At 34.7% G+C, this 15,820-nt stretch overlaps 1 protein-coding gene across 1 annotated transcript in view; it reads right to left on the minus strand.

Annotated features, from left to right (window-relative positions):
- Positions 1 to 15,820, minus strand: part of LOC107568210 (gephyrin-like) — an 83,686-nt gene that overhangs the window by 4,608 nt on the left and 63,258 nt on the right. The window contains exons 9-17 of the mRNA XM_016254138.1: positions 12,369 to 12,411; positions 8,855 to 8,992; positions 8,763 to 8,782; positions 3,550 to 3,651; positions 3,342 to 3,461; positions 2,335 to 2,393; positions 2,096 to 2,249; positions 378 to 499; positions 274 to 283 (exon numbers count right to left, since the gene is read on the minus strand). Of these exons, the coding sequence (XP_016109624.1) occupies positions 274 to 283; positions 378 to 499; positions 2,096 to 2,249; positions 2,335 to 2,393; positions 3,342 to 3,461; positions 3,550 to 3,651; positions 8,763 to 8,782; positions 8,855 to 8,992; positions 12,369 to 12,411 (768 nt within the window). The remainder of the gene's footprint in view (positions 1 to 273; positions 284 to 377; positions 500 to 2,095; positions 2,250 to 2,334; positions 2,394 to 3,341; positions 3,462 to 3,549; positions 3,652 to 8,762; positions 8,783 to 8,854; positions 8,993 to 12,368; positions 12,412 to 15,820) is intronic.

The following is a 15,820-nucleotide window of genomic DNA, read 5'->3' on the forward strand; positions in this document are numbered from 1 at the left end:
AAAACAAAACAAAACACAAAACAAAACAAAACAAAACAACAAAACAAAACAAAACAAAACAAAACAAAACAAAACATAACAAAGCAAAGCAAAGCAAAGCAAAACAAAAAACTATAACTACATATGACAAAAACATTTATTAATATGAAATTTTAATAAATGTCAATATAGTCAATATAGTATAAGTACCTAGTAGTATAGACAAAACCAAAATTTTATTTTAGCCAAACCCATTTCAAACAAGGTTATCTTATTATATTATTTTTACCTTACAGACTCAAGACTGGCAAAAAAGAAAGTTTTTTTCCCGTTTTTATGTAGTCTAAATTTGACACACAATTACTCATATTTCTGTCTAAAGGCTGAAAGCTGCTCACTTGTCTCCCACGATGCCCAGGTTGATGGTGGGGTATCCGTGCTCCTGTATGGTGGCCAGCAGTGTCGAGCGGTTCGAGTCTCTGATCTTACCGGGGTGTAAATCGTCCTCTGGGTTCAGCAGCTGAAATATACATACACATATACATACATATACAAGAAATACAAGCTGCAACAGCTTGCTGCTCAGGAATTTCTTATAAGACTTAAAGAGTAACTTTAAGCACTGCTTTGGTACAATGTCACTAACATGTCAGCAAAAGTCCACCGGATGATCCAGCAAACTTCTGACAGCTTCCAGGTTTTTGTGAAAACTACAGATTGAACTTGTATAGTTTTTAATGCCTGCTCACAAACAGTCACCCATCAGTGCATTATGGGTGTTGAAGCTTTCCCATCATTTTGGCAAAAGGGAACAGCACAGCCTCATTCTCTGTTTTCTCTAGTCATATAGCACTGATTAAAAAAAAAAAGTTTTATTTAAAGCCCATCCTGCCAGTAGTGAATTACCATTTAATGGAGTTCTCAGAGACGTTTAACTGATATATCAATTTAGGAGAAATAAAAACAGACACAAATGAGTCAGTGAGAGTGTAGTGCTATAAACGTCATCATCTGATCTTGGGGAAACTTAATGAGAAATGTTGGAGTTGATGTTGAGATTTCTGACTTTCTGCATTTTGAGACATTGTTGAGATCTCTTCTGAAACTCTAAAGGAGACACATGTGGGAGAGATAAAGAGAAAAAAAAGCATCCGCAAATTATTTTCTTAGTAATTTTGACTTGTTTTCCAGTAGAAAAATCGAGATATTCTTAAATTAAGATACAAAAAGTGACAAGTCTTGTGTTCTGAAAAATTTAGCAAAATTAAGTGGGTTTTTGCTTAAAACAAAACAAAAGGGGTCCGAAAAATAATCTTGTTTTTCCTTTTGCTTTCTTTTATTTTTCTAATCCTATTTGGCAGATATTTTTTCTTTTTCTAAAGCAAAAGCTCAGTTAACTTTGATACATTTTTCAGAAAACAAAACGTAATATTTTAAACCACTTTGCTTCTCAAATGTATCTTGATTTAAGAATGTTTAGATAATTGTACCGGATAAAAAGACAAAAAATACTGACTAAGAAAATCACTTTTTGCAGTGTATTATTCCTATTAGATCTATTAGATATTAAATATTGTTTTCTTTTTTATAGGTTTATTTTCAGATATAATTTGTGAAACAAAATATGTACTGTATACATAACATTACAAACATCATCTTTCTTTTACAAAACCAGAACTATAAAACAGAAGAGAGAAAAATGAGTTTAATGGTCCACTGTTTTCTTGATGTGGAATGAGTCGACTTCTAATTCACCAAAATATTATTTTCCAAAAAAATCTCCCAAAATTAGGGAGTTTCTGCTTAAAACAAGAAGAAGAAAAAATCTGTCAGTGCGGTAAGAAAAATTAAACGGGAAAACAAGATTATTTTTCGGACCCCATGGACCGATATTTTTCTTGTTTTAATAATAAACTCACTTAATTTTGATAACATTTTCAGACTTAACATGTTAACCTTCTCAGGTAAATATATCTATATTTAAGAATGTTTAGATATTTGCACTGGAAACAAGACAAAAATCCAGCGTGAGAAAGCTGGAGGCTCCCCATTAGATCTAATTGCAGTCTAGAAGAAACAGTGGAGCTCTAAAGAGCAGTGTGTGTTGTAGTGGCACCTCGTTGCCTGTAGACATCACAGCCACGACTGGAAACCTCTGCACTTCCACCTCTGTGACGCCCACCGTGGCCAGCAGGCCGATCTCAGACGGGCCCATGTGAGTGCCTTTGGCCAGCACGCATTCACCACGCTTAATGTCGTGACCGATGGGCCTGCAGAAGCAGAACACGGGACAGACCCCCTCAGACGCATCTGAGACTCACACAGTCACGCTGAGATACGCTCACAGACGCTCACCTGATGTCTTGACCTGGACGAGCCTGAACCAGAATCCGCACCTCAAGCTCTTCTGTGCCCTGAGAAACGAACAGACAGATAATAACTGACAGCCAGACAGAGTGAACTATTTTCAGATTATCATGACCAGTGCATAACAGTAGCTACCAATTAATTTCCTCACACTTTTCAAATACTTTTGGTAGAATTTGACTAAACATTTGATAAAATAAGTTTATTCCATTTCAGCAATTTTGTATACTTATATTATAATTATATATACATAAATAAATAATACAAATATATAGTAAATATATTTATTATTCAACATTTATTTTATATGTAAATACAATATACTATTTAAAAATATAAATGTTATTATAGGCATTCATAACTTTAAATGACCACAATAAACCTTAGGAAATAAAGATTTATTTCACTCAGTTACAGTTCTCAAAATGTGGGGTAGTTAAGATTTTTATGAAATAAATTAATACTTTTATCTATCAAGGGTGCATTAAATTGAGTGACACTAAAGACATTTATAATGTTACAAAAGATTTCTATTTGAAACAAATGTTGTTGTTTTGAACTTTCTATTCATCAAAGAATCCTGAAAAATAAAATGCATCACAGTTTCCACAAAAATATTGAGCAGCACAACTGTTTTCAACATTGATAATAATCAGAAATGTTTCTCGAGCAGCAAATGAAGGATTGCGTGACACTGAAGACTGGAGTAATGATGCTGAAAATTCAGCTTTGATCACAGGAATAAATTACATTTGACCATATATTTAAATAGAAAACAGCTTTAAATTAAAAAAAATAATTAATATTTCACATTTTTTACTGTATTTTCGATCAAATAAATGCAGCTTTGATCAGCAAAAGAAACTTTCAAATAGGCTACATAAAAAAAAACTTACCGCCCCCAGACTTTCGAATGATAGCGCTTATGAATAAATGAAAATGATTTAATAATGTATGATTATGTTTTACTGAAGAATCAGCAGGCTATAACTCACGTCTTCAGACTCTCGCAGGAGTTCAGTGTCTTCTACTTGAACCACAGCGTCGGCCCCGCATGGAATAGGAGCGCCTGTCGTCACCCGCATCACCTGACCCGGCATCACGGTGTGTGTGGGCTGGAAACACACGTTACAGCAGTCCATATGGATCATTTTCCTCACATCTGAAGGGGGATTTCTCAAACGATATCTTTTCTTTTCTCACCTGCTCTCCAGCCTGAGACTCGCCGATAATAAATCTGTCACCAGGACCATCAGCCGCTGTCAGGACACAGAGACAACACTGTAGCATGCTACTGTTTCCCAGCTAACAAAATATATTCCAATAACGTTTTGATACCATTCCCATTAAGTTACAGACACAATAAAGGTTCCAGATGTTCTCGGAATGTTCAAAATGTCTTTTTTTTTTTTATATTAAGAGAATGTTCGATTTTAATCATTCTGCAAACATTAAGGAAACGTTACTTTTGAATGTTCTCTGAATGTTTTGAAGTAAGTAATGAACTTTAGCTAAAACATTAAGGGAACATTCTAAGAATGTTTTGATAACGTTCCCATTAGGTCATGGACATGTTAAAATATTATTTTGAATGTTCTCGCAACATTCAAAAATGTTTTCAAAATGTTAGCCAAAATATTAAGGGAACGTTCCATTTTAAACATTCTACAAACATTATGGGAATGTTCTCTGAATGTTTTGAAACAAATAACGTTACCTAAAACATTAAAGGGGTCCTATTATGCTCTTTTACAAAGTCTTGATTTTGTTTTGGGGGTGTACTAGAACAGGCTCTCATACTAGGTTGTTCGAAAAACACATTATGTTTCACATATTTTACATTATTACAACACCTCCCCAGTCTGGCACGAACGGCTCGAATAGTTCCTGTATCAAATGAAGGCCCGCCTTCTGAAATACGAAATGTGCTGTGACTGGTCAGCTGGGCCAGTATGTGCTGTGATTGGTTAGCTGGGCCAGTGTGTGTTGTGTTTGGCAGCACTCTGCGCCTGGTCAGGAAATGTCATGCCCTTACCATAGCTGAATACAGCTTCAGTGTAAATATTGCGTCAAAATCAAATCAATTTGAGGCGATTTAAACCCGGATTATTGTAACCACTCTAAGTTCGTCTGCCTTGGGAAAGCTAGCGTGACTCCGTCTTAGTGATAACACTCATTGCCTTCTCTAGTGCAGCTCAGCCAGGTCTCGTCCCATTCGTCGATCTTTGTGATATCACAAATCCCGGAAAATATGCGTTGTAGTCCAAACGAGTCGTTCGTTGTAGTTTTTGAAAAGTGATTTCTGTTAAATAAATTATCTCCTTTTGAAGTGGACTTTGAGCTTTGTAACTTTGCAGATCTTTTTTTATGCTCAAACAGCAACATTACAGACTAACTAAAGTTGAAAAAGTGAAAAAGCATAATAGGACCCCTTTAAGGGAAAGGTCAAAGAATGTTTTGATAACATTCTTAGACACGTTAAAACGTTATTTTGAATGTTCAAAATGGATAGTTAAAAAAAAAAAAATGTTTTCAAAATGTTAGCTAAAACATTAAGGGAATATTTCATTTTCCATTTTGCGGACATAATACGGACGTTAGTTTGGAATGTTCTTTGAACATTTTGAAACAAGCAGCAAACAGTAACATTAAAAAAAGCATTAAAGGAATTTTCCAATTTGAATAATTTTGCAAACATTATTGGAACGTAACTCTTTAATGCTCTCTGAACGTTTTCAAACAAGTACTAAGTAGTAACGTTAACTTTGAATCCATTTGAAATATTTTGCAAACAGTATATTAAGGATATGTTACTTTTGAATGTTCTCTGAAAGTTATGAAACAAACAGTGTAATGTTTTAAAAAACATGTTAGACGAAAGCTACAGAAGAAAAAAATGCTACACAAATAATGTATAAATAATGTTTCTGTGTTAATGTTTTTAGAATATTATTAAAGACCAGATAAGTTTAAATGGTAACACTTTATTTTGATAGTCCACTTTAGACGTTCTCCTAACAGTAAGTAACTTTGCAACTCCATGTCAACTAGCAGTCATCAGAGTATTAGTAGACTGTCTGCTTAATATCGTCTAACACTTTATTTTGATGGGTCCACAACATACTGACTACGAGAAACTTTGCAAGTACGTCAACTTATTCTACTAACCCTACACCTAACGTAACAGTCTACTCTGAGAATTAGTAGACATGTAGTTGCAAATTAATGAAAATTAGTTGACATGTAGTTGCATAGTTACTTATAGTTAGTAGAATGTCTAAAGTGGACTATCAAAATAAAGTGTAACCGTCAAATCGAAGCTTGTTTGAAATGCCTGAAGTTATTAAGTTATTGTTAGTTATTAGTTGAAGTTACTGTTGCATGCTGTGTATTGTTTTGCATACAACTGTTAATATGCAAACTGTATGCAGGACAGAGTGTGTATAAGAGATATCTTTTGGTATATTTTACATTATTACAACACCTCCCCAGTCTGGCACGAACGGCTCGAATAGTTCCTGTATCAAATGAAGGCCCGCCTTCTGAAATACGAAATGTGCTGTGACTGGTCAGCTGGGCCAGTATGTGCTGTGATTGGTTAGCTGGGCCAGTGTGTGTTGTGTTTGGCAGCACTCTGCGCCTGGTCAGGAAATGTCATGCCCTTACCATAGCTGAATACAGCTTCAGTGTAAATATTGCGTCAAAATCAAATCAATTTGAGGCGATTTAAACCCGGATTATTGTAACCACTCTAAGTTCGTCTGCCTTGGGAAAGCTAGCGTGACTCCGTCTTAGTGATAACACTCATTGCCTTCTCTAGTGCAGCTCAGCCAGGTCTCGTCCCATTCGTCGATCTTTGTGATATCACAAATCCCGGAAAATATGCGTTGTAGTCCAAACGAGTCGTTCGTTGTAGTTTTTGAAAAGTGATTTCTGTTAAATAAATTATCTCCTTTTGAAGTGGACTTTGAGCTTTGTAACTTTGCAGATCTTTTTTTATGCTCAAACAGCAACATTACAGACTAACTAAAGTTGAAAAAGTGAAAAAGCATAATAGGACCCCTTTAAGGGAAAGGTCAAAGAATGTTTTGATAACATTCTTAGACACGTTAAAACGTTATTTTGAATGTTCAAAATGGATAGTTAAAAAAAAAAAAATGTTTTCAAAATGTTAGCTAAAAAATTAAGGGAAAATTTCATTTTCCCTTTTGCGGACATAATACGGACGTTAGTTTGGAATGTTCTTTGAACATTTTGAAACAAGCAGCAAACAGTAACATTAAAAAAAGCATTAAAGGAATTTTCCAATTTGAATAATTTTGCAAACATTATTGGAACGTAACTCTTTAATGTTCTCTGAACGTTTTCAAACAAGTACTAAGTAGTAACGTTAACTTTGAATCCATTTGAAATATTTTGCAAACAGTATATTAAGGATATGTTACTTTTGAATGTTCTCTGAAAGTTATGAAACAAACAGTGTAACGTTTTAAAAAACATGTTAGACGAAAGCTACAGAAGAAAAAAATGCTACACAAATAATGTATAATGTTTCCGTGTTAATGTTTTTAGAATATTATTAAAGACCAGATAAGTTTAAATGGTAACACTTTATTTTGATAGTCCACTTTAGACATTCTCCTAACAGTAAGTAACTTTGCAACTCCATGTCAACTAGCAGTCATCAGAGTATTAGTAGACTGTCTGCTTAATATTGTCTAACACTTTATTTTGATGGGTCCACAACATACTGACTACGAGAAACTTTGCAAGTACGTCAACTTATTTTACTAACCCTACACCTAACCTAACAGTCTACTCTGAGAATTAGTAGACATGTAGTTGCAAATTAATGAAAATTAGTTGACATGTAGTTGCATAGTTACTTATAGTTAGTAGAATGTCTAAAGTGGACTATCAAAATAAAGTGTAACCGTCAAATCGAAGCTTGTTTGAAATGCCTGAAGTTATTAAGTTATTGTTAGTTATTAGTTGAAGTTACTGTTGCATGCTGTGTATTGTTTTGCATACAACTGTTAATATGCAAACTGTATGCAGGACAGAGTGTGTATAAGAGATATCTTTTGGTAAATTGCTGGGACTGAAAGAATTAACATTCACTATAGATTCAGAAATGGGTATGAAGAAACTAAAATAGGGTCAGTATTGATTTTACAGCAACTGACTGTTAAGATCTTCATAATGTTTTGAAGAGCCAGATATCTTCCTTAACGTGGCCTACATCAGACAAATGTGTTTATAGACTGTCAGTAAATACTCATGAGCTCATAAATATGCAATTAATGCAAAATACTGAAGTTTACTCTTCAGCATAACTAATTCTCGCATGCCAATGTGCATTGGCTCGTTTAGTTTACACTCGAAGTAGATTGGTCCCTCTAAGCGAGATCCCAATTTCGTCGGTCCTCCGACGTGACGTCTCCGTTCCCTCCTTCAGGGAACGAGGGTTACATACGTAACCGAGAAGTTCTCTCCTGTATCGGTAGCCAATGAGTTTGCTACTCAACATTCAAATATATGACCAGTGCTTGCCGTAGCAGTTGCAGCTTGTTTCAGAAACCCTCCACCTTCCCCAGCTCCACCTGTACAGATCTGCTACGAGGTGATTCATGTATGCTATATGGGGGTTATTTCATGTATGTTATATTTGCAGCAGCAGTATTTCTTACATGCTCACAGCAGCATGTTGTAGATGTATTGGCAGTATAGCAAGTCTCTCTACTTGTTCTGCCGCAGCAGCAGCAGTGTAGCAGATCTATTCCGCCAAGACCAAATACATTAACATTGTCATGTACATTACCATGCCAATCCCTCCGAGAGTTGTCATGACAGAACTGACAGTTATAAACTTAAAATTCTTATTTTTTCCCTCATAATTATAAATTTACATCTTGCAATTCTGTCTTTTCCCCCCTCAAAAGTCAGTGTTTACATCTTGCAAGCCTGTTTTTTCTTCTATGGAAAAAAAGCTAATTGTGGCTTATTTTTTACGATTCAGACTTTTTTCTTACACAGATACAGAGTTTATTAATTTATCAATTGCGAGAAAAAAAACTGAATTGTGTGATTAAAAAGTCACAATTATGTTTTTTTTTGTGGCAGAAATAAGCTTCAGTTTTATTTTTCTATTTTTATTTATCATGTGGAATTTTAGCAGATACATCTAAGATGAAGTTGATGCTCTGCATTTATTCTTCCTATTCTATCCAAACATAAATGAGATATAAAATGTTCCTCTGGAACTGCACACACACACACACACACACACACACACACACACACACACATGGTTTGAAGATAAGAAGCTATCATCAGATTACAGAAGGATCAATATCACAGCAGATTAACACACATATCACACTGATATGATCTACATCTCACACACTGGGATTCACTTCCAGAATCCAAAAATATGCTTTAAAAGGAATAAATCATTAAAAGAAAGACAGAAGGAAAGGTAAACAGTCAAAGCAGAATGTGTTTGTACCTCTGTAGTTAATGATCTCAGTGCCCAGAACTGCGGTCATCTCCAGCACAGTGATGAAGGCTTTATCCATAGAGGTGAGAGGGAATGGAGACATACGGTGTCTCCGAGCCACTTTGGTGATGTCCACCGCACTATGACCTACACACACACCCACCCACACACACACGATCATGTTAGTGTCACTTCTGTTTCACTGGTCTCATATGAACTTAAGTGCTTAAGCAGACTGTTCAATATGCCACCAGCAATTACATTTTCAAATGGGTGGGTTTGCAAACATCATCTGTGTTAATCTGTCTGTCACTGCCCGACTTCCTGCCGGAGGGAGGAAAGAGGATTAAGTTATTCAGTCCCTGGTAGAATAATCTCTTTGTTCACCCTGACTGAGGGAGAAGTAAATAAAGCAACAAGATTTTTTCTCGACGAGTTAAAAAAGGCAGCTTCCTCCTGCCATGTCTCTTGGATTTGACTAATGCTGTTCAGACAAGTCGTCCTCCCAGAATCCGTTTTGGAAATCATCTAAACGCGAGGGGACATCATGGGTCTGGGGGTGGAAAGGAGCAGAGAGTGGCTAGGCTGTAGATTGTAAAATGTCAAAAAAAGTATTTTCCTTATTCGATTCGATTATGAATCACAATTTCTATTTGACTTACAATTTTCTACACATGAAATTCTCTATCAGCTAATATTGTAAACTATACTTAAGTTATTCTAAATTGTTTCCCATCCATCCATCCATCCATCCATCCATCCATCCATCCATCCATCCATCCATCCATCCATCCATCCATCCATCCACCCATCCATCCATCCATCCATCCATCCACCCATCCATCCATCCATCCATCCATCCACCCATCCATCCATCCATCCATCCATCCACCCATCCATCCATCCATCCATCCATCCACCCATCCATCCATCCATCCATCCATCCACCCATCCATCCATCCATCCATCCATCCACCCATCCATCCATCCATCCATCCATCCACCCATCCATCCATCCATCCATCCATCCACCCATCCATCCATCCATCCATCCATCCACCCATCCATCCATCCATCCATCCATCCACCCATCCATCCATCCATCCATCCATCCACCCATCCATCCATCCATCCATCCATCCACCCATCCATCCATCCATCCATCCATCCACCCATCCATCCATCCATCCATCCATCCACCCATCCATCCATCCATCCATCCATCCACCCATCCATCCATCCATCCATCCATCCACCCATCCATCCATCCATCCATCCATCCACCCATCCATCCATCCATACTATGACACTATGACCTACACACACACACACACACACACACACACACACACACACACACACACACACACACACACACACACACACACACACACACACCCACACACACACACACAAAACCAACCCTCAACACTTCATATATACAGTACATAAATACACTTACACATACATACACTTCATATATAAAGCTCAACTGATGTGGGTTTGTCTTGTGTCTGATGCTGATATCTAGAGATGCCAATATATAAAGAGGCTGTATTTTGTCATATAATTTTATGATAATAAATATCACAGAAAATACAGAAACTTATTGACGTTTCTTTTACATAATATTTACAGCGTGTCTATTTAATCTATCTTTTTAAATAGCTTGTCTTTTTAATAAATATAACTATATACAGTGAATTTGTTAAAAGGATCAATATTTTTATATATTTTATATTTTTATATTTTCTGTTTTCATTTTTGTTTTGTTTAGTTGTGTGTTATTTTTAATAGTTTTTTAAAAATATGTATAAATAGTTTTTATTATTATAAAATAATTGTATTTATTTTATTTCAGTTAACATTTAATATATTCCAAGTAACATTTTTATAGTTTTAGTTAACTATAACAATCCTGCACTGAATATGATATTATTATTGCATACTGTTTAAAAAAAAAAAAAACTAAAATACACTGAGGTGCAAATACTATTTCTATTAACTAATATTTACATTTAGTGCAGAGAATTGTTTTATTTTGCTTTGTTTCCACTGTGCTGAATATTTATCCCCTAAAGTAAAATAAAAATAAATCAGTAAAAAACATGAATTTAGTGGAGTTTAGATGCTGGCTTCTCTTGATTTGTTTAGTCGCATTCTAGAAATTTGTTCACACTAGGGCTGGGCGATATATATATATATATATATAAAAAAATTATATCTCGATATTGTCAAGTTTTTACGATAGTCAATATATATCTCGATATGTTTGCATTTGCTTTAAAGTAATAAAAAAACCCATGAATTTCTTTTGCCCCCATTAAAAAAAACAACAAAAACAATTTAGACAGAAGTTATTGTTACAAAGTAAATACAAAATGTTTAGTGCAAATTTAAGCAGTTAAAAAAAAATCTAGACCAAGTGATCACTTACTGCTTTTTATTAAATGAACACATGTATATGTAACTGAAGTAGTGCAAAACAAGTACAGAAAGTGCGTTCTGTCAACTTTTTTGGTGCATGCAATTCACAATTTACACTGTGCAACTTGTATTTTTTACAAGTTTTTAGCTAAGAACACAAGTCTGTCAGTGTCAACTGTCTCTGGTTTAAGAGAAGCTCTGTGGCATGCAACTACGTTCCCACTGGCACTAAAAACCCTCTCAGATGGGAAGCTAGTTGCTGGAAAACATAGGTATTTCTTGTATATATATATAAATTAATACCAAAGACTTATGCACTCTCTCTGTCTATATTATGAAAACTGGTGAAACAAATGAAAAATATTATAACAGTGAAATTCCTAATAGTAATTCCAAATTGCCATAGTTCTCTATTCAAACAACAGCGGTTGAGTAAGTGCATTTATTCAGCCATCACAATCGCAAACAATATATTCGAGATCTCATGACAGAACACAGACTGGTTGAGTGACACTTTCATTTAGGTCGCTAAACTCCAGCTTGTTTGTTGGTGTTTTCAGATCATCGGATGCGGCGCTTCCGCAATGAGGAGCGAGTGTGTGTGCATGGTTGCCAGATTGCTTAAAACGAGCAAAACACTGGGAAGAAAATGTATGAATTTAACAGCGAAACTCTGATTCAGGGATTTGAACTATTGATATCTGGCAACCGCACTCATGAAAGCTCGCGTAGTAGAGGCGTGTAGAGCAGTCCGCAATAACATGTTATCAGTCTCCTTTTTTGGACGTTCGGCGCGTTCTTTTGGGAAAGTATGCTTGAATTTGAAATATTCGATATTCACGAAATTTTCTAATTTGATATCGTCGTCAAAATTATTGCGATATTATCGCTAATATTCGATATATCGCCCAGCCCTAGTTCACACATGAAGAAAAAATATGCACCAGACTTTATTCTGTTAAATTCTGTTTTGTGATACAAGTGACCAAACTGAAAAGTCATATAGACAGAGATTGGAAAAGCACTCGGAGACATAGATATTTCATAATCATACGCAAGTCAAACACAAGAAAAGTAATTTCATGAAGAAACATACTTGCTCGTAAGATGTTTTCTTTGCTGCTGCATCGTGACTGCACCTGAAGAAAGAAAGAGAAAAAACCTGTTAATATTGAATTTTTGGTGTGTTTCATGGAGCTGTTATGAGATGTTTGCTACTAAACCCCAGAAAACAATAAGCAATGTCTTGGTGCTGCTATCATATCATTATGAAACGCAGAGACAAACATGGAGCTGGGAATTCTGGGATGTAATGAGGAGAATCACAAAAGTTTGAGGTCGGTAAGATTTTTTATGTTTTTGAAAAAAGTCTCTTCTGCTCACCAAGGCCGCATGTATTTGATCAAAAATGCAGAAAAAAACTGAAACATTGTGAAATATTATTACAATTTCAAACAGCCATTTTCAATTTGAATGTAATTTAAAATCTAATTTATTCTTGCAAATAGCTGATAAAAACATCACAATAATCCACAAGAAATCCACACCACTCCAGTCCATCAGTTAATGTCTTGAGAAGCCAAAAGCTGCGTGTTTGCAAGAAACAAATCCATCATTAAGACATTTTTACTTTCAACTTTTTTACTTTTTACTTCGGAGTCCATAATCCATAATAATGCTTTAAAAAGTCAATCTCCTGTTGTCTCTCACTTCAAAATCCACCCACACAATTGTTTAGAGCTCTTTCGGACTGTTTTGGCTTGTAAACGGCGCTCAATCTGTGCAGATCTGAGTAGGAAGCATTATATTATGGATTATGGCCGGAAGCAATGGTTAAAAATGTCTAAATGATGGATTTGCTTCTTTTTGCTTCACAAGATGTTAACTGATGGACTGGAGTGGTGTGGATTACTTGTGGATTATTGTGATATTTTTATCAGCTGTTTGGACTCTGATTCTGACGGCACCCATTCACTGCAGAGCATCCACTGGTGAGCAAGTGACGCAATGCTATATTTCTCCAAATCTGATGAAGAAACAAACTCACCTACAAATTGAATAACCTAAGAGTAAGTATATTGTCAGCAAATCTTCATTTTTGGGTGAACTATTCCTTTAAAGTTATGCTTTATAGATAACTATATAGCCAGTCAGACAAAAACAGTTTAAAGTCAACATCATGCGCCATCCACTTTAATAACTGCAATTGCAGGAACATGTATTAAGTAGTAAATAGAGTTCATTTTGATTTAATGCTGACTTTAAAGTGCGCTCAGAGGAAGATACAAACAGAGAAACTGAAGCATCAAAACAACTAAATCAGAGATCAACAGACAGACATTATAAGCAGAGAGAAGGATGCTCTCTCTCTCTCTCTCTCTCTCTCTCTCACACACACACACACACACCTTCATACAGACCAATTATGATATCTCTATCATAACTATCATATTAAAATGAAACTAGTAATTAAATCACACTAAATAAGACTTTCATTACAACAACTCTAAAAGCACTGGGATATCAGTTCATCAAAGAATTCCCTCATTAAATATCCTAGATGTGGGCTCATTAATACAAAACTGACCTAATTTGCAATGGGTTTACAAGAAATCGCCTAGAAGATGATTTATTATTTTTGTGATGTCACATGATAGCTGATAAATCAGAAATCATAAATCATCTTTCAGCTCAAACAACATGAGCTGAAAGATGATTTATGATCTCTTTGTTGTCAAAAAGAGAGCATTTTGGTATCAGGTGTTTAAAAATCTTTAACTTTATGGTCTTACTCTTGATAACTAATTTCATAACTTCAGAAGTTCATGGAATTATTTGTGCTTGACATCCCTGTTTGGTGGATGGAAGTGGAATGAATACAGATATTCACAAAAACATGACAAATCCTTAATGTCCGTTAATCACTCTTAAAAATCTAAGTTCTTTATTGGCATTGATGGTTCAATGAAGAATCTTGAACATCCATGGAATCTTTCCATTCCACAAAAGGCTCATTATTTGTTCTTTGGGGAACAAATAATGGTTCTTCTATGGCGTCACTGTGAAAACACCCTTTATTTTTAAGAGTATATGTAATAAAAGTGGAGTGTGTGTGGGTTAGTTGTATTAGTGATGGTTCCAGAATCTAGACGTATTGCTGGTGTCATTTATTAGAAAAAAACATATAATGGAGCTTGTACTGTAAATGAAGACAGTGATGGGGTGAAAATCTTGAACAAAAAAGTGTGAAGCTAAACTCAACACACTCTTGATGTGCAGAGGCATCATGGGAAATTACATTTACTCACAACCATGTGCTTTCATTCATACGTGCTCACTCCACTGCAACAACTCTTATGCCATTCAAAACTCTGGAGTTGATGTTTATAAATATGTAGTGTCTCAAGTCAGTCACTTTTAGCACACTATCTTAGAAGACCGCTGTCTATGTAGGGAGCTCACTAGGATTTGGAACAGAACTTTGGAACAGGGATGTGTTTTTCATTGAAGTCAGGATTAGTATAGTTATATCTATCTAATTATAGCTAAAACCATTAAAAATACATTATTGTTACTTAAAAAAATTTTTGCTGAAATAAAATAAAATATTAGCATTTCTCACTAACTTGAAGTACTAAAATAACTAAAGCTAAATAAATTAAAACTAATAAATAAAAAAATAATAAAAACGATATAGATATATTTAAAAATTAATAAAACTGACAAAAGCACACCACAAATGTACTAAAACTTTAACTAAAATTAAAGTGGAAAAAAATCTAATTCCAAATATTACAAAAACTGCTATATCATTGATACTAAAATAACTCCAGCACACATACTTCTGCAAACACACTGTTAAATCTTCGACACAAACAACATCACACAAAAAATGGAGGTGAAGGTGAGCAAAATCATTTTGGTTATAAGTCGCTTTGGATTAAAATGTCAGCAAATAGAACATAAAATGTTGATGGTGTCATACAACACGACATTGATTTCAATGTGAAATTTTGATAGTAGAAAGACTGAAATAGTCTTTAACTAAATGTACTCTTATAATCTTTATTCAAATGTATATTCATATGTATATATATTTACGTTACTATATTTTGAAACGTATTTTAACAAATATATTTTTGGCCATTTTTTGTGTATTCTAAAATATATTTGCTTATTTTATTTTGTTTTACAACATTTTTGCTTGTATACAGAAAAATTGTCATGGAAAACTTAATGCATTGCACTTTGTTAGGACATGATGTAAAAAATTAAGCTTTCACCTTCTATATTATTTGTATTATTTGATTAACATACTGGTTCCTAATACCAACACTGTAAAAAAATATTTTTGAAGTCGTTAATAAACATTATTGCAGTATGTTTTACAAGAAAAAAAACATTTGTTTTTCTACTGTAAAATTTCACATTTGAACGTGTTGTCATTTCTTTGTAACAGTTTGTGAAATTTGTGAGTTCTACACCAATTTTTTGTAGAATAGATTTTTTTTGTGGAAATTGTAGTTAGGATGGTAAATGTTGCTAAGT

Source organism: Sinocyclocheilus grahami, unplaced genomic scaffold (genome assembly GCF_001515645.1).
Source record: "Sinocyclocheilus grahami isolate Dianchi unplaced genomic scaffold, SAMN03320097.WGS_v1.1 scaffold1225.1, whole genome shotgun sequence".
Classification (NCBI taxonomy): domain Eukaryota; kingdom Metazoa; phylum Chordata; class Actinopteri; order Cypriniformes; family Cyprinidae; genus Sinocyclocheilus; species Sinocyclocheilus grahami.